Raw genomic sequence first — 17,705 nt, 5'->3', positions numbered from 1 at the left:
AATAAAAAAAACAACTGAATAAGGCAAAAAAAGTGCACCTTCTCGGAAGCAACCCCTTCGGGGAGTTTTCTCATTTTGTAGAAAGGGTCTTAAACCTCTGCTACAAATTTCTCAGAATTAATCATCGAGATTGCCCGCTTTTGTGCTAATAACTTTGATGGGTAACCTAATGGATTTTACATGATTGAGTTCAGCATGAAAATCATATTTTCATTATGTACACATTATTATCATAATGTCTTTTTCTGAGTTTTATTTATTATTGGGACGGGTTGTCAAGGCCGTATCCAGGGGGGGGGGGGTACCCGGTTTGAACCCCCCCCCCCGAAATTTTTGACTAGTCGAAAATTAGTAAACCCTTGGTAAAAATCAGTAAAATTAGTCGAAAACTGAGTCAAAAATTAGTAACCCCCCCCCCCGAAAAAAAATCCTGGATCCGCCCTTGCAGGTTGTTCTATACTCAGTTCTATTCTGATTCTACCCCTTCCCTGTATAGCGAGTCCCATTTTCTCAGTTTTGCCGTTTGTGTTTTCACAGACGTATATATTTGATATGAACAGTTCTAGTTTTTCGCGGTATCTGCTGTGCTTGGACTGTTTTGCGTCACACAGTTGCGTGGATCCAGGGTTATTTGACTAAGATTAGTTGTATTTGACCATGTTTTTAGGCACCGCTAACTTGTACATTATCTTACATACAAAAGTACGCTACGGAAAAGCGTCTTTCTGTGCCAAGACCCAAAATGCCTCCTTCTTTTAAGAGTTTAAAATTTTAGCAAAAAATTCCAAAAGGTTTCAGATGTTATTTTTGGTTTTACTTTAAAAATAGTTTTTTCTTTTTTATGTTGAATAAGGTTGCCGGATGTGGAAGCTGAAATATTCAGGTTTGATTATGTTATTTGATTCTTTGTCTTTAGAATATGTTTTAAACCTTGGGAATATATTTCTGCATTTTCATTTATTTATTACTAATTTAGTTCATCTAAAATTAATTTTCAATTCTTTCAGGCACGGCACTGTTTGGTGGCTTTATTTTAGTAGCTTCCATTGATTATTTTGTTGAAAAATTTTTGATGATGTTGTGGATCTGGGACCGGGTGCGTTTAACCAATGGCGAAATGCCATGCTGGTTTTCTTGGCTGATTCTTGCCATTTGGCCATTTCTTACCATAACGGGTAGTTTTACACAATTTTGTTGGACAGCTGGCGAACCTCACACAATGAAATATGGTAAGTGTATTTTAACTACATTGGTTTGCGTTGGTAGTTGATAGTTTTTAACTATCAAATTGTCATAACTAACATTGCAAGTGGTTTCAGACATACACAGAGCTGTTGCTTTTCCGTTTTTTTTCTTTTAAAGGATTTTTTAGAGTATAAAGATTCGGACAGATTAAACACCCTAGTCACTAAGTAATTTGTTTTCTATTATCGCTAATTACTAAGTTTTGCAGCATAAGCCGCAGTGGCGTCGATGCCTTATGCTCTCACATAGGGGGTCCTGCCGGAGCTATGACACCAGGGCCTTTGAACCTGTCTGTCATGTAAATATTTTTCTAAATAAACTTCTTAAATATTTATTTAAAACAATATTGATAATATCAAAAATTTTGTAAATGGATGACATTTTCAAAAGACGCTAATTCCAGATTAAACTACACGTAGCTGCAGGCTGAAATACAAAGCGGGCCCTATTTCTCTTTGGTACATGCATTTCTGCAAGAATACGACCGTAAATACAGTCGTACAGTAAACACGTACTGTACACACAGTTCTGGTATTATTCCTGACGATGAAAGATTTCAAAAGAAAAAGGAATGTCCCTTTGTTTTAACCCAAATCAAGAAGAGAATATTGGATTATTTTCAAGAGAAATGTCTTGCTAGCTTTGACAATCGGCCGATTTTGTTTGAGACTTCTGCTAATGGTTGGAACCATTACGGCAATGCAAAATAAACAAGACGTTAAATTTGGTCGAATAAGCATACGTCTTTTATTTTTGCCGTGATCAGCAGTTTGTTACTTAGTAACAATAAGAAATGTTAGATCGATTTTTTTCCCTTCGTGTATTTTGTGAAAAAGAGAAGAAAAGTTTCTCATATGTTTGTAATTTCCAGCCATTTTACAGAAAAATTAAAATTATTTATTTTCTAGCCTACTAAATTTGTATAAACAAGAAGCGAAGTGAAACTGTCTTAGTTCTCAAAGTGAATTTCTTATGGATCGTTTACAGTTGAACTCTTTTAGAGCATGAGATATGGGAAATTTGTTTTTTTCTTCTTGTGATCAGCGGTGTGTAGATCAGTAAGGATAGGAAAGGAGAATTCAACTTTTTTCTGATGAAGGATCATAAAACGGAGAAGAAAACAGCTTCTCCGACGTCTGCGAAGCCTCCTTTAATTTCCAAGAAAAATAGTATTTATTTTCTAGACTACCATATAGAATAAACAAGAAGCAAAACGAAATCCCAATCCCCAAAGTGAACGCCTTAAGAGTCATTTGACGTTAAGCTCGTTTAGAGTATAAAATTATATCTTCTAGTCCTGAGATCAAAAGTTTTCTATATCGCTCAGGTTTCTAGGAACCAATTATTGGAACATCAATCCGGATATCCCAATTTTTTATTTTTTTTGTGTGTGTGCTAAAATTTCTTAATTTGAATAAATTATTTAAAATTTTGTTATGATATCGATTTTTTCCGTTGGGAGTCGGTCTTGAGGGACTGGATCATCCCCTCCTTCTGCCTTTGCGTGGAATTTTCTGAATTATGTGTCCTACTCCTATATATATGCCCTATCTGAGGTAAAATCCTGTGTATATGTTAGTAGGAGATTGGGAGATTTTAATGATATTAATAAGATTCCAAAGCATGATCAAGATCTATCAGAAAAAAATCAATTCAGCAGAAAAATTAATTATCACAGAACTGAAAACGGACTCCTTAAAGTTTCTTGGAGATGGGATGAACAGTGCAGCAATGTATATAGGACCCACAAACACAGACTTACATTCTATTTTATTTGTATACAAAAAACAAACTATGCTGGTACAGCTAGTTACATTGTCGTAGTCTATGGGCAAGTGTAGACTTAGTAATGAGCGATGTAACTAGGGCAAGTTATATTAATTAAGCAGCTATATAAAACAAAGTCAACTTTTATTAACTAGGCTTTGACCCCCCTGAAGGAGTGAGTCATTTCCATATCTGCCAAAGGGGTTGTTATGTCTCAACCAAAACTTGATGGGCAGTTAAAGCTAGTGTCTCGTTTGTGCCTTTGGACTGTCTCGACAAAAAAAAAAATATCTTTTTTGGGGACATAGGGGTGGATTATGGGGATACGGGTCAACCTCTTGTGATAGATGTAAAAAGAGTTCATCGATGGAGATACCTTGGTGACGTACTACGTATGGACGATCCCAGACCACCGTATGCAGCGCTCCACTGGCAACCATCTGGTACATGCCAAGGAGGCAGACCCAGAAACACCATGCACCGAACATGCCATACAGATCTGCGAAACCTAAACACCTTAATCGAACTTCAGTGGGAGGATATACTGGCAGCAGCAAATTCGCGGGATAATTGGTTGCTCCTTCTTGATGCCCTGGGTTCCTCTGGAAGCACAGGCAAATCTAAGGTAAGTTAAGGGGGTGGATTAGGGAGACGTGTCGACAGGACATCAACTAGAGAGGATAGTCCAATCTTGTCCTAACTTGTTTGGAAGAAGAATGTCCTACAGGTGTAATCAGATCTCAGTTAAACTTTCGGGGATGTCAGAGTAAGGGTCCCAATTGGACACTGGTTTCCTGGTTGTTTATAGGGAGGTAGTCTCTTAGTTCGTGAGTTTAGAGTTTTTATCCGAAAAGATGGTCAGATATCAACCAAACTGTGTGAGGAATAAAAGTTGTACATTTTGTAGATCCGGATGCGATTTGACCTCTGTGTAGGAGTAGTGGAATTTGGCTGAAAGTAAGAGTAAGTGTCTGAGCTGTGCCTTGTTGGGGCCTGTATGGAGTAGCCTAAGACCTTTTTGAGGGGAATAGATTCCCCAAATTTTTGCAATCGCAAGATCAGCCTAAATGTTTTGTTGGATCTCTATTTAACTTGGTGGGAAGTAGGAGTGAGTGTTCTAGTTGGGTTTCTGGGATTCCTATCCGATTCAACCTATAGACCTATTAGAGGAGTGACCCTTAAATATTGTCATCAGAACTTAAAGCAAAAGGGTGGGGAGGGGTTACATCTAAGAAAAATCTTTGGGGGACAAGAGCTAAGGTACTAATTACAACTTTTTTGGACCAGGATCCGATACTACCCATGGATATGGGAAATACCCTTGCATTTCTTTTCATGGTCAAGTTCTTTTAATTTTCACACTAATTTCTCTACATGACAAATTAACCCTATTATACATGACACAATGGAAAAGAAAAGTATTTACAGAAGGTGTCTACAAAGTGAGTTATATCTAGCAGAAGGGGCTATCAGAACTCAACTGAATATTTGACGGTAGTCAGGATATTTCTCCTATTTGTTTATATTAGAGTTTCGAAAGCATTAGAAACGGAAGATCTTAACAACAAAGTTATGTTTACATTATATACAGCAACAAACTCTATTAGTCATGCTTATTCTAAATATGTAATATTTACTGATTTTCAAGTTTCCCACCAAAAGCATTTTCTTTCGAAAATTTTCATAATTCTAGAAAAAGAAATGTGATGGAAAAATAAAAGGGGATAGAAACGGGTAGAATGTCGACGAAAATTATACAATGAAAGGTGCAGAATTGGTGCTAAGAAAGTGAAAGCTCTTCCATTATTTTGGAGAAAAAAAAAACTTTATTTCGGAAAGCAAATAGGCTAAATGAATTCTTCTTCTTGAAGCCTTGCTCTGCAGAAATTTAACTTTGATGCAATGTGTGGGGTTTAAAGTAGATAGGGTGGTAGTCCTCCTTTTATTTAGGGTAACATTGATTGTATTATTAAAACGGAACAGAAATTAAATTGAAAAGAAAACATATCTTTTTTTAAATGATAGCTAACACATTAAATTTAAAATGAACACACCCCACTCCAGAGCCTTAAAAATGAAAGCTCAAACGCAAGGGCACTCGGGATGGGATCAAAATTATTTTTCGCAACGCCACAATGATGGAAGTTCTTGTTGATACGCATTTGCTTTAACCGATAAACTTTTATGTTTAAATGTTTTAAACGGAAATCAGTAAATAAACGCTTGTAATTGTTCATCAACGACATTTATTGCACTCAGGAAATGCTTTCAGGAAATGCTTTCAGGAAAGCACTATAAAACTAATATAAAAGGTGGAAGGTTGAGGAGGGTAACCCCTGCTAAACTTATATATTTATTACCCCTCACAGAAGAACCAGTCAGGCTTAAAAAGGTGGAGTTATTTGTCTCTCCAGAAATTGTACTTCTAAGCTAGTCTCTAGACTGTTGCTCAGTATCAGTTAACCTTATTTTGATTATGTTAAATTATAAGGGATTATAAAGGGTCGAACTTCAGTGAAGCATCAAAGTAGGGTCTACCAGATCCTATGTACATGCGGAAGCTCCTATGTAGGACGTACTAACCAGAATTTAAAAATTAGATTGCTACAACATTAAGAATCTATTTCGTTACCGCTAAAGAAAAATCCAAACCTGAAAATTTTGTATCAGCCCTATCTGAACATATTTTTAATTTCTCGGACCGTTTTATTATGTTCAAAAATATTTCTCTGATTTCTAGGGACTGGGGTTTAAAACAAGTTCTTAGGGGAACCATTGAAATTAAAAACAAATTTATTCAAAAACCTGACTTTGAACAGAGATGCAGGTGAATTTGGTTGAAATTCAATTTATGATAATTCACCACGGTTAAATAAAATAAATTTAGTTTCTCTCAATTCCTTTGATCTTTGTTTACCTGATAGCGAACCATCACATAAAAATCAAGTCGATGGACCAGAAACCGGGAAATCAAAGAGATTAGCATCTGTAACTGCTTTGAGGAAAATTAGAATGTTAAACAATATGTTGTTAATTTGTTGTTTTGCATAAATGTTGCTTTTTTATTTGTATTATTTTAGTTTTTCTGCTGGCGACGGCCGCTGTATGTATGACCGAAATCTCCAGAGATTTGTTTGTTGTTTCACTGCAGTTTGGTCTACGAAAATAACTAAGACATAAAAAAAAACTTGTTTGATTTGTTACCCAAAACCTGGAAATCTTTGGCAGTTTAGCTTAGGCGTTTAAAAGTCAGTAGCTCCACTGACAGTACAGTATCTCTCAGGAAAATTAAACCTACTTTAAGTGTGGTTTAATTTAATATGCTAAAATTGAAAATTGGATAAAATCTAAACATAAAACGCAAAAGTAAAGCAAAAAGTTAAAATGTAAGAAAAAAACCAATGTTCCCTTTTGGCAAACGCGAGTCTTTTATCTTCGATGCAATGTAAAGCAAAAATAAAGTTCGAGCTCAAGTTTTCAATTTAAGATTTTCAAATAAATAAGTAAAAAACAATACTTTCGTGCTGGATAAAAACCTAGTAGGGTATGCGGTCGCGTGATACTACATTCAACTACTTTTCGATTAATTGATTAAAACTATTGTAAATAAAGTTAATTAAATAGCCTATTACCTGTATACTACTAAAAAAAGAATCGAAGGTACTATCCCATTATGCGGGCCTCTCCGGTTAACCACTATAGAGTAGGCAATGATAAAACCCGTTTTTGATGTCTTAACTGTTATAGAGTAGGCAATGATAGCAAGGTTTTCATTACGTATACGATATTAAACTGTGTTGTTTGGGGTTGGGGGGGGGGGCCCAGGTACCTAGATTTGGTTAGGTTAGGTATTTAAAATATGCTATGCTTTACTCCCCCCCCCTAATGTGCAAATATATAGCCAAAATTTGTTTTTAAACTATTATATATTCACCTTATTTTGTTTTGTTTCATTAGCATTAACCAAACTTGACTTTTTAGAGAGGCCCGCATAATGGAATAGTACCGAATCAAATTTAAAAGAATTTAGAAGAAAAATAATAATTACAAATGCAATCTCCATCACTCATCAGCACTCAATTCAAAAGAGATTAGGCAACAAAATATACAAATAACGTTCTTAAAAAAAAGAGTTTATTTTACTATGAGACAAGCTAAGAGACAAGACTTTTACTAGTTTCCCTCACTCTTTGGTGAGGGAAACAGGCCATTTTTCGAGATGGGTGTTATAGCTATGGATTCAGTTCTTGTACAGTTTTCTGGATAATTGATTCTAATCATTTATCACGCGAGAAGAAAAGAGCTCTTTTGCAACTTTTTTTTCTCTATGGGGCTAATTCTAGGAATTGAGTCTTATAGCGTAAGCATTTGTTGCCCTCTGTAAAAAGACTTGTCTGCTAATTTTGAGACATATATATCCAGACTAGCATTCATAATTGTTTATCACCTTATAAAGAAAAAAAAAGAACAATATGATGAAAAGGTAAATAAGCTGAAGTAACAAGCTTTCTCTTGCAATGAAAAATGAGAAAAGGGAAAAGATGAAAAAAAATCAGCTATTGAAAAATTACGTAACTTGTTGTGTTTTTCTTTTCAGCAAAATTTTTGTTTAGTCTATCATTGCTATCTTAGCCACTGCTATGTATCTTATCCTATTATCTAACTATCTTAAACCCTTTATCAAGACCTTTGGTCTCAAGCCATTACTAACAGCTTGTAAAGTATTTTGCATGGTAGTATACCTAATTATTTTCTTTAGCTTATACTCGTGCCTCACGTCGACGCTTGGCAGAGCGACGATTGGCGGAAAGTGATGCTGCAGCTAGGCAGCGTTTAGACAAATCCCGGCGTTATAGGTACCTTTATCAAGTGAGAACAGCTCATGGAGATATAATTAGCCAGGTATATGTTGTGTTCCGCTTCCTGGCCAGACCCTTTTCCCTTTTTAACATAGTTTTGTAGTGCATCAACATTCCGTGTACTTTTCTAAAGGACATTTTTCGGGATGTAAAAAAAGTTTTTGGGTTGTTTTATAAATAAAAAAGCGTGGGTCTATTTTGAGATTTTGCAACCCCCTCTTCTCGGAAAACTCAATCTGCAAAAATATCAACGTAGCAGCATATGACGCGACAAAGTATGCTCAAGTATAAGTCAATTGTTGCATGATATACATGCCTTAATCCAATACCCTAAATATTTAATCCGCTAAATTCAACCCTGTTATACTTATCCACGCAAGATTCAATTCAGTTTCAAACAATTACTCCGTAAAGCAATCTAGCAAAGAGATATTGCATATATTGAGATATTGAGATTATCTCTGCGAAAATATCAACGTTGCAGCATATGAGGCGACAGAACTTGTAGAACTTGAGTTACTATTACTTGTTGAATGCACGCTAGCGGGTGATGATAGAGACTATTAAAATAGTTGCCCCCTAATCACTATCGACTATTAAAAGGGGCATTAGTCCTTTATATTTTAAATCGAATGAGCACTTTTCGAAGTTCCTACAACAACTCCTTCGAAGTGCCCTGATCTAAAAAAAAAAAAAAAAAAAAAAAAATAATACACTGTACCCACAGCGTGGGTCTATTTTGAGATTTTGCAACCCCCTCTTCTCGGTAAACTCAATCTGCGAAAATATCAACGTAGCAGTATATGACTCGACAAAATAGACCCACATATAATTCAATTGTTGCGTGATATAAATGCCTTAATCCGATACCCTAAATATTAACCCCGCAAAATTCAACCCCTGTTATACTTATCCACGCAAGATTCAATTCAGTTTCAAACAATTACTCCGTAAAGCAATCTAGCAAAGAGTTGATCAGTGAAAAATTTTGATTTGTTACGTATCCGTAAGTTCTCATCCAATCCAATATTCAAAACTAGAAAACTGGACAAAGGTTAGAATCCACTCAAGTAAATTACAATCTAAGAAAAACCTGGGAAAGGAAGAAATACTTAAACTTCGAATTTACATGAAAACAAATAACGTAGTTTTGTCCCAGTTACAAAAAGAAACAGGTTCACTGTGATGAAGTTGAGCTCTACATATGTTGAATTATTTGCGGAATAATTATTTACTGGATTGAGTGTTGTGGAATTCGTGTCTGGTTTGAGATGTGTCAGAATCTGAATGCAGGGTTGAATTTTGATTGCCGGTTATATTTCCTGAGTAAAGTTTGGCGGTCCACTCTTGTGGTTTGATTTAATGCTCGATGGATTTTTGCCTTTTTCGGACTTACTGTGGATAGAGTTTTGTTTTGGCCTGATTTAACTGAGTCAAGGTTTGCTAGTTGAGTTCTATTCAGCAAAAGTTTACATGAAACTCTAATTCATATAAATTCAAAAATAACTAAGCTATAAGACACTAGGACAAATGCCCTCTTTCTATGGAACATATTCCAAATTAGGCGATCAGAATACTAAATAATTACTACTACCACTAAAAACATATAAATTTAATAAAATTCATATAAATTTAAAAATAACAAAGCTATAAGATAGTAGGACAAATACCTCCTATCTATGGAGCCTATTCCAATATTGGTTTCTGGAATATTGAATGATTGACGAAAGTTTTAGCTTTAGAATTGGGACAAATATCCAAAAGTAGTATAACTTAGTTTATATACATGATTATTACGTACACATCTTTAAAATGAAAACATAGGATAGCGCCCTTTTCTGTTTTTTAACAATTAAGTATTTTTACACTGCCATCAATACCATAACAATAATTGTTATTTTCTATTACTTTTAACAACTGTATACTTTAAATATAATTCCAAAAAGGTCCAAACTTCAGGGGGTAGAGTCATAGGATGTTTCCTATGAGGAGGTATGAGGGAGGGGGGGTCAAAGAGATGAGAAAGAAGTATTTTAAACCCTCAATTTTCCTGCGGGATCTATCACAGTTGATATCCCCTTCTGTAGCGGACATGATTTATGTTTATTGTATAGATGATTAGATTCATAGCTTAAAAATTACACCTTGCTGTCGAATGGCACAATCCCAATACTTTCGATCAAAAGATGTAAGTCAGGAAAAGCCAATGCTGAGTACATTCATTTGGACAATTTTAACTCTACTAAAATGTCAAAAATGTGTTCACTTTCTCTTGGTAATTATTTTGAAAAGTGTTTGAAAATGGATTAAAGATAAGGTCCAAAAAATGAATGGGGTATTGATCTTCTAGTCCTCCTAAGAGCATCCTGTTCCCTTTAAGGCTTTACTAATTGTTCCTGTTTGTATTTTTTTTTTCGTCCTCTTAAATAAACTTAACAGTAGTTGCTTATTCTAAGCCTACTCCAGTTTTAAATCTCATTAATAGCTTGTTTAAAGCAAAGTTAAAATGTTTGTTGAAGAAGTCATTAGTGTTCAATGCTCTCAAGTTCTTGTGAAACAAAAATGATGTCTAAAGCAGAGTTGAGAGCATATTTGCTTTTTTCACGAAATGTACTGTTTTCTGTTTTTATAAAATGAAACCCTTAGCCAAAATTTGGATGGTTCGTTAGTATTAAGATGAATAGATAGTGTCCAACAATGCATATATATATATATATATATATATATATATATATATATATATATATATATATATATATATATATATATATATATATATATATATATATATATATATATATATATATATATATATATTATATATATATATGTATATATTTATTACATGTATTACGCAATAACATAATCATTGCATTATTCTTTATTTTTAAGTCAAGAGGTGTCAAATCGGCAATTTCAATTGAATTAAGAAATTCCAGCGTAAATTCAATTCTTGCTTTCTATTAATGCATCAAAATATCAGTCAATTTTATAGGATTTGTTTTCTCTTAGGACTCGTTGTGATTCCAACTGTTGGTTCTGTTTTAACTATATATTTCGTTTACGATTCGATGTGATCATCCCTGTCGCTTTTCTTCTAACCGCAGATTTCTTTGTCCATTATTTTCATTTGGGATTCGTTGTGATGCTTTGTTGTCACGTTTTCGAGCCGCAGCTCTTGATGCGCCTCATTTTCGTGCATCATTACCTCAGACATTTTTTATGCCTTTTGCTTTAGCTGTTCTAATTCATTTAAAATTATGTGTAATTTCACATGATGTCTTAGGTACCAAAAATACTTCTTTCCGAGCTTTTCCCCAGTTGTTTTATTTTTGATTGAATTGGGTTGTTATATAAGTACATTAAAAGTAAGTAAATTTTATTGCACTAAGAGCCCTATAGCCATGGCACTACAAAACAAAAAGAAAAATTCAATTTTAAATAAATGACACTACATGACCATAACGGAAACATAACAAATTATAAACAAAGAAAAACACAAGTCACAAAAATCTACTACTATGCTCTATTGCCAACCTGAGTAATCGTCCACTTGCAAACATTCATCCCTCATGACATTCACCAGCCATCTCTCATCGAACTAGCACTTTCCATACTCTATCTCATTTCTCAACTCACTCAATTCTTCACACTTGTAAAACACATGACCCACACTCTCATCCATAGTTCCACACATCGGGCAAAAGTAAGGACCATCTTGCCCTCTCCTCCCTAAATGCTTCCTTCTTACCCCAAATGGTAAGCTATTCCCCCTTTATTCAATTATACTCTTCAATCCCTAAACAAAACCCCTTCGCCCCATGTCTCCTTCACCGAGGTGTAGAGGCATAGGGAATCAGAAAGGCTTCTTTCATACTACCAAACCTCTATCTCTTGATCTCGTAAAATATTACCTATCATCTTTGCAACTTCTTTATCTAAATCTAATCCATTATTCCACATCTCACCCACTCCACCACCTTGTAAAATCCTCTTTGCCTGGTACTGCCATGAACATGGAGATTCATCTCTAAGAGCTTCTAAATAAACATGTTTAAGTAGCCGAACTCGTGGCGTCTTCACTATACGCTCTCAAAACGTAACCATATTTACCAGCCTACAACTTCTTAGCGAAAAAATCCCTAAATCTCCTCTAACTACTTCATATTTCTATTAACACCTAGCCATCTCTTAGAATATCCCAGTTGTAACCTTTCTAACTTGTTACTTTTTTAGAATCCCCAAACCTCCGATGTATAATGCATCACCGGTACCGCCTTATTCATAAAAATCTCTTTCTGTATCCTAATATCTCTTATATCCTTATGTGGCTCCTTAAAATTAAATTCGAACACATCCTACTCATTTCCTCACCACGTTCCTGCCTACTAAATAATTTACTTTTTGAATGAACCCCCTAAATATTTCCATCCGTCCTTAATCTGAAGCTCTCTACGTCCAAAAATAAGTCTGTTTTCCTCACTTAATTGACCTAAAAACTAAGACTACTATTTTACCAACATTCTACTCAACTTTCTTTTTTGATAAAATTCTTGTAATAAATTCAATAACTTCTGTAACTTCTGACCTGAATCTGCAACTAAAACTATGTCATATGAGAAGGGGAGCATGCATAACCTTGGCACATCCAGTGTCAACATTAGGACTTCCTTCTCAGCCATAAACTTTCCATACTATTAATATAATTACTAAATAACTTAGGCGATAGGGTACACCTCTGCTTTACTCCTGTCTTATATTGTACTGCCCTAGACAAATTCCTACCAACCCGAACCACTAATTTTGTTGCCCTATAAATTTCTACTAAAATAGCTACAAAAAAATTAGAAAGACCTGCCCCTAGACTCTCCATAAGTACCACTCTGTCTACATTATCAAACGAAACAAAACGCTTGCTCATAATCTATAAAACTGAGGACTGAAGGGGCTATTAAACTTCTCTTATAGAGAGGTTTAACTATAAGAGGGGTATAATTTTGCCTAGTCAAGAGGGGTATAATTTTACCTTGAAATCGGTTTTAACTTTAAATTTTCATACATGTCGGAGTAGCAATGGTGCACTTCATATAAATTACCAAAGAAAAGGGGCGTTTTAACCATATATTTATGTTTTATATTTTTTTTCTGTAAGTTATTAGACATATTTAATGTACAAGTAATGCCATGCTAATGACCCCTTGCCATTCTTCAGTCTTGGATAGGGCTAAGTTCTGCCAAATTTCTGTTGTAAGCAAAGCTTTTTAATTCTTCTTTCTTACTATTCTATAAACACATGTATGTGTCTTATTTACATTTCTGCTCATGTTTTGTTTTTTAGCTTTTCGTTATTGTTAATGCTTATCTGTAAAGTTTTTTTCTTCGTCTTTTACCTTATGCCTTTCTTTAAGTGTGGCAGTCATACCAGTGGGGTAGATGAATTGATTAGTAAGAAATATAATTGGTCATAAACAATCCAATGTTTGTATTTGTTTCTGAATAAACCTAACACAGTTTTTCTGTGTTTAAGTAGTATCTTCTGTTTCTTATTATTTCCTGTCTCTACCGTTCTTTCATATTTTTGCTTATATTTTATTTCAAAGATTCTTGTTTTATTTTTGTGTTAACATGTACAAAGGTTTTCAAGGCTGTCTATCTAGTTAAATTTTCTACAAAAGGCCCGAAATTTGGCAAAACAGGAAAAATTATCAAAATTTCGGGAAGTTTCAGTCTTTTCTATTTTAAGGCAAAGGCACCACTTGAAATTAACCAAAGTCTGTGTTTTGGGTCAAGAAATGTGTACGAGATTCCTTATCCGTCTTTCCTCTTACCACACAATAACATGATTGATTATCTTTTTTCTTCTTTCTTTCTTTCGTTTCGTCACTACTGAATGCCATCCTTGCGATGTTTTTTTTTTTGAAGCGTTTTCCAAGTCGGGGGAGTGTTTACCGAAAATAAAGCCTCCGTTGGATCTAAGATGCTCAACACCAAAATGTTGGTGTGTGAGGAAGCGAAAGGTTAAAAAACCGACCTGAATTGCTCTCGATAACAAACGTCCTAATCCAACTAACCGGCGGTGCCAGTGAAATATACTAGGTATATTTAAAGGTGAAAAAAGCGGATGCAAGCTGATGCCAGTGCAAGCTCCAAGATATATTTAGAGGTAAAAAAAAGCGGGTAATGCAAAAGAAAAGTATGAGAAACAACTAGAAGAAGAGGAGAGATTTAAGAAGGAGGCAGGCGAAAAAATGTTTACTGTTGAAAATTTTTGACTACAAGAGCTTTAATAAAAAGAAGGATCGTTAGGATAAAGCACAGTTGTGGAGAAGCTGGTCCATGAGCCTTATAAGAGGCTCCAGAAAGATAGATATTAAAGACTTGACTGGAACAGGCTTCTTTAACCTTCAAGAGGATCAAGCCAAAGTTAAAAAAGGGAAAATTGCTAAGGAACCTTGACGAAACAAGGTCCCAAAACGTATATACGCTGTTGAATAAGTCACAAAATTACTAACGATTTTTTTTCATAGTATTATATGAAATTGGTCTCTTTGTCGTTTGGGAATTTATTTTTGTTATTTTCGATGAAATAAGAAAATAGAACAAGTAAAAATTGTGATCGAGCACTATGCTGATGATGAACGTGGATCAAGGAAGTAAAATGTTTAAAGTTTTGGCTAAGTATTCGTTTCTGAATCTAAGTTAGGGGCTATTGGTCAATGTTCTCTGACGTATTAAACTATATTTTCTCTTTGTTAGATCATGAAAGTCAGAATTCTTCCGAATTTCTTTGATGGCAGCCCTTTTTTTCATCTCTCTGTTTTCTTTTATCCTATTCTATTTCTCTCTATTTTTACTGTTGGTTCTGTGCTATATGTGCTATGGGTAAAAAGTTTCATTTCTCATAATTCCACAAGCCATATGGAGAAGGGCAAAAATGATTAGAAATGCATCGAAGAACTATGCTTTATAAATAGTCCCTATATCTATTGGGATTCAGAATATTTGCAAAAGCATTAAGTTCACTTTTATTAAATTTCAGTTTTTTATATCTATTGGAAATTCTTGAAAACACCTAGATTGATCACTTAGTCCCTTGGCCCATTCCGTATGAAAAGTACCTAACATATTTACTTAAAGTTTAAACATACTTTTTCTACCATTCTCTATCTTTTTTTTCTTCTCATGAAGACATGTTATTTATGATATTTAACTTATGCTTATTATATTTCAGAATTGTATTGACAATGTTCAGCAGAAGCTTTTGCGAGAGGACAAAACATATACAGTTCAGTCAAACTCTACGCACCAATCAACGCTCCCCCTCCCTCCACCAGATCTCGATGCTTACTAATTGCTCAATCTGGAATAGATCTCTCTTCTTCAATTTGTCAGTTTTTTAGAGTAACGTTGCTTCAGTTTTATACAATTCTCACTAAATGAGAATTCGACCTGTCATGCTCAAGGAAATTTAAAAAAGGGTACCTTTGCTGTAGTTTCCCAATGGTATCTCCTGTGGTTCAACAATTTTGGGTATTTTCGATTGTCCAAAAACATGTTCTAATATTCATAATTTTGCCAACTTTCAACATATAATATAATTCTATATATTTTTTAATTTTTGGTAAACATTTGAATATAAAGAAATTTACAAAAATCATTTTTGTAGTCATCTCCAAAGCTCACACTCTTTTATGCCCCCCCCCCTTTGGAATTGCATCACCATAGCTCTTTAGACCATGAATTGTAATCTTTGCCAACGTTATTTAGTTCTCTTTTAAAAAGAAAATCAGAAAATGAATCGCTATGTGTTGGGATTTTACTACATAGATTGTCTTAAAACACAATTTATTTTATGTGTGTTTAAATTGTGTCGTAACATTCTATCTTTGTCTGTGATCAGTTGTATTATAGTGAGCCTTGATTTGAAAAAAGTAATTATAAATACATTAATTTATTCTGTGGATTTCTCCAATACACTTTAGAACCAATAATTTTAACATTATTGCTTGATATGCCCAACCACAGGAAACGAAAACAGATTTTAAATCAGATTATTCACAAAATTTAAACAAAGAGAATACAACAGAGGCCACAACAGGACTCTATTGTCGGGAATATTTAATTATTACCGTTTGGGGGCTTTTTATCTATCCTATGGTATAACCACAGTTTATATAATTAGCAGTATGATCTTTCCCTATCTTACCCATTATAAACACCCAGACCGAGGTGCGAGTGCTCCGGAGAACTTATAAACATAAGGGGCATCAGATCTTTTCACGGTTAGACAAAGAATAATCACCTACGGAACTAGTACTCACAAAACCACTTGGCCGGCTCACCAATAAGTGGACAATAAGTGCACAAATTAGTGGGAGGAGTTTTTTGTTCGCACCGAGAATGAAGAGCCAGAAATCATCTGCGGTAAACTTACTGTATAATTATATAAACTGTGGGTATAACTGAGCGCCCTATATCCAAAAGCAGTTGAGTAAACCAATATAAAGAAACAGACTACAACAGAGGCCTTACAGAGAACAGGACTCTATTGTCGGAAATAATTAATTATTACTGTTTGTGGGCTTTTCATCTATTCTATGGTATAACTGAGCGCCCTATATCCAAAAGCAGTTGAGTAAACAAATATAAACGAACAGACTACAACAGAGGCCACAACAGGGCTCCATTGTCGGGAATAATTAATTATTACTGTTTGTGGACTTTTCATCTATCCTATGGTTTAACTAAGCGCCCTGTATCCAAAAACAATTGAGATCTTTCATAGCAGTTATTTTCTTGATATTTTTTTTGTCAACAGGTTGGCATGTTTTTGTTTACATTTTGACATTTTTATTGATATGTTGTGGATATTTTTGTATAGTATTGTCTCTACTGTCTAAGTTATGTTGTTTCTTCACAATAGGTTCGGGCCCAATGCTTTTCAGGGCGCTACTTTACTATTCATCAGGGTTTTTATTACGATATGCATATGCAGAATAACTTTTTAGACAGACGACCTTATTCTTCTTTGATTAGTCTTGACGGTTTTAATCACCAACTAAAAACGTGTAGCATTGTGTACATAATTGCATGCGGGGGGGGGGGATTTTTCTTCCTTAGGTTAGCCTGAAGTAACATCTTTTCGTTTGTTTGAAAAATTCGCATAAATTTCACTCATTTTTTCACTCCAATTTTGTTCGTGTTATTTTTTGTGTTTTTTGACTTTTTAATATAGACTCACTACCTTATAAAGTTAAACAGAGGCAACATATCACCCCAACCTATAGCTGGATAGTTTTATTACTCTCGATGAAACTTTATTTTGAAACTTATTTTGAAATAATTTCTGATAGTTTTATTATTCTCGGAGGCAAGGGTTGTAGGGGGAAGTGGGGGGGGGGGAGGGGCAAAACAACCCATTATCGATGATAGAATAGAAAACAGCTATGAAATAGAAATAAGAAGGTATTTTCAAAGTCTAGGGAGGGCAATTGCCCCCCTTTCTAATTGGCGTCCGTGAGTAAACAGGAAGATGGAAATAAAACCAAAATAAATGCAGAAAACGAAAAGCCACACTCCGCAAAAACACTTTCGGAAAAGTTCTAGACGCGCGTAAAGTTTACATCATTATGTACTATTTAGCAGCTTCAGAATATCGACAATAACGCATCTATTTGTTTATTTCATGATGGGTGAGAATTATGGTTCAAATCCGTAGACTACATCAATCTTCCATGAGAAAGACGTTTGCACTTGCATAATATTTGTTCCAGATTTGTTCCATCGATCCCATTTTTGAAATGGGGACGAGTTATATTTGTGTCTGGAACTGGT

At 34.6% G+C, this 17,705-nt stretch overlaps 1 protein-coding gene across 4 annotated transcripts in view; it reads left to right on the top strand.

Annotated features, from left to right (window-relative positions):
* The window catches only part of LOC148956176 (transmembrane protein 198), a 73,633-nt gene extending 56,412 nt beyond the window's left edge, over positions 1-17,221 (top strand). For all 4 annotated transcript variants that reach the window (XM_089094298.1, XM_089094306.1, XM_089094324.1 and 1 more), the window contains 3 exons: positions 1,008-1,229; positions 7,772-7,914; positions 15,103-17,221. In XM_089094298.1, coding sequence (XP_088950424.1) covers positions 1,008-1,229; positions 7,772-7,914; positions 15,103-15,222 — 485 coding nt within the window. In that variant the 3' untranslated portion in view covers positions 15,223-17,221. The remainder of the gene's footprint in view (positions 1-1,007; positions 1,230-7,771; positions 7,915-15,102) is intronic.
* The last annotated feature ends 484 nt before the right edge of the window (positions 17,222-17,705 follow it).

This window comes from Artemia sp. Qi Xiang Cuo, chromosome 1, assembly GCF_049724085.1.
Source record: "Artemia sp. Qi Xiang Cuo chromosome 1, ASM4972408v1, whole genome shotgun sequence".
Classification (NCBI taxonomy): Eukaryota; Metazoa; Arthropoda; class Branchiopoda; order Anostraca; family Artemiidae; genus Artemia; species Artemia sp. Qi Xiang Cuo.
This window is presented reverse-complemented; position numbering and strand designations above follow the sequence as displayed.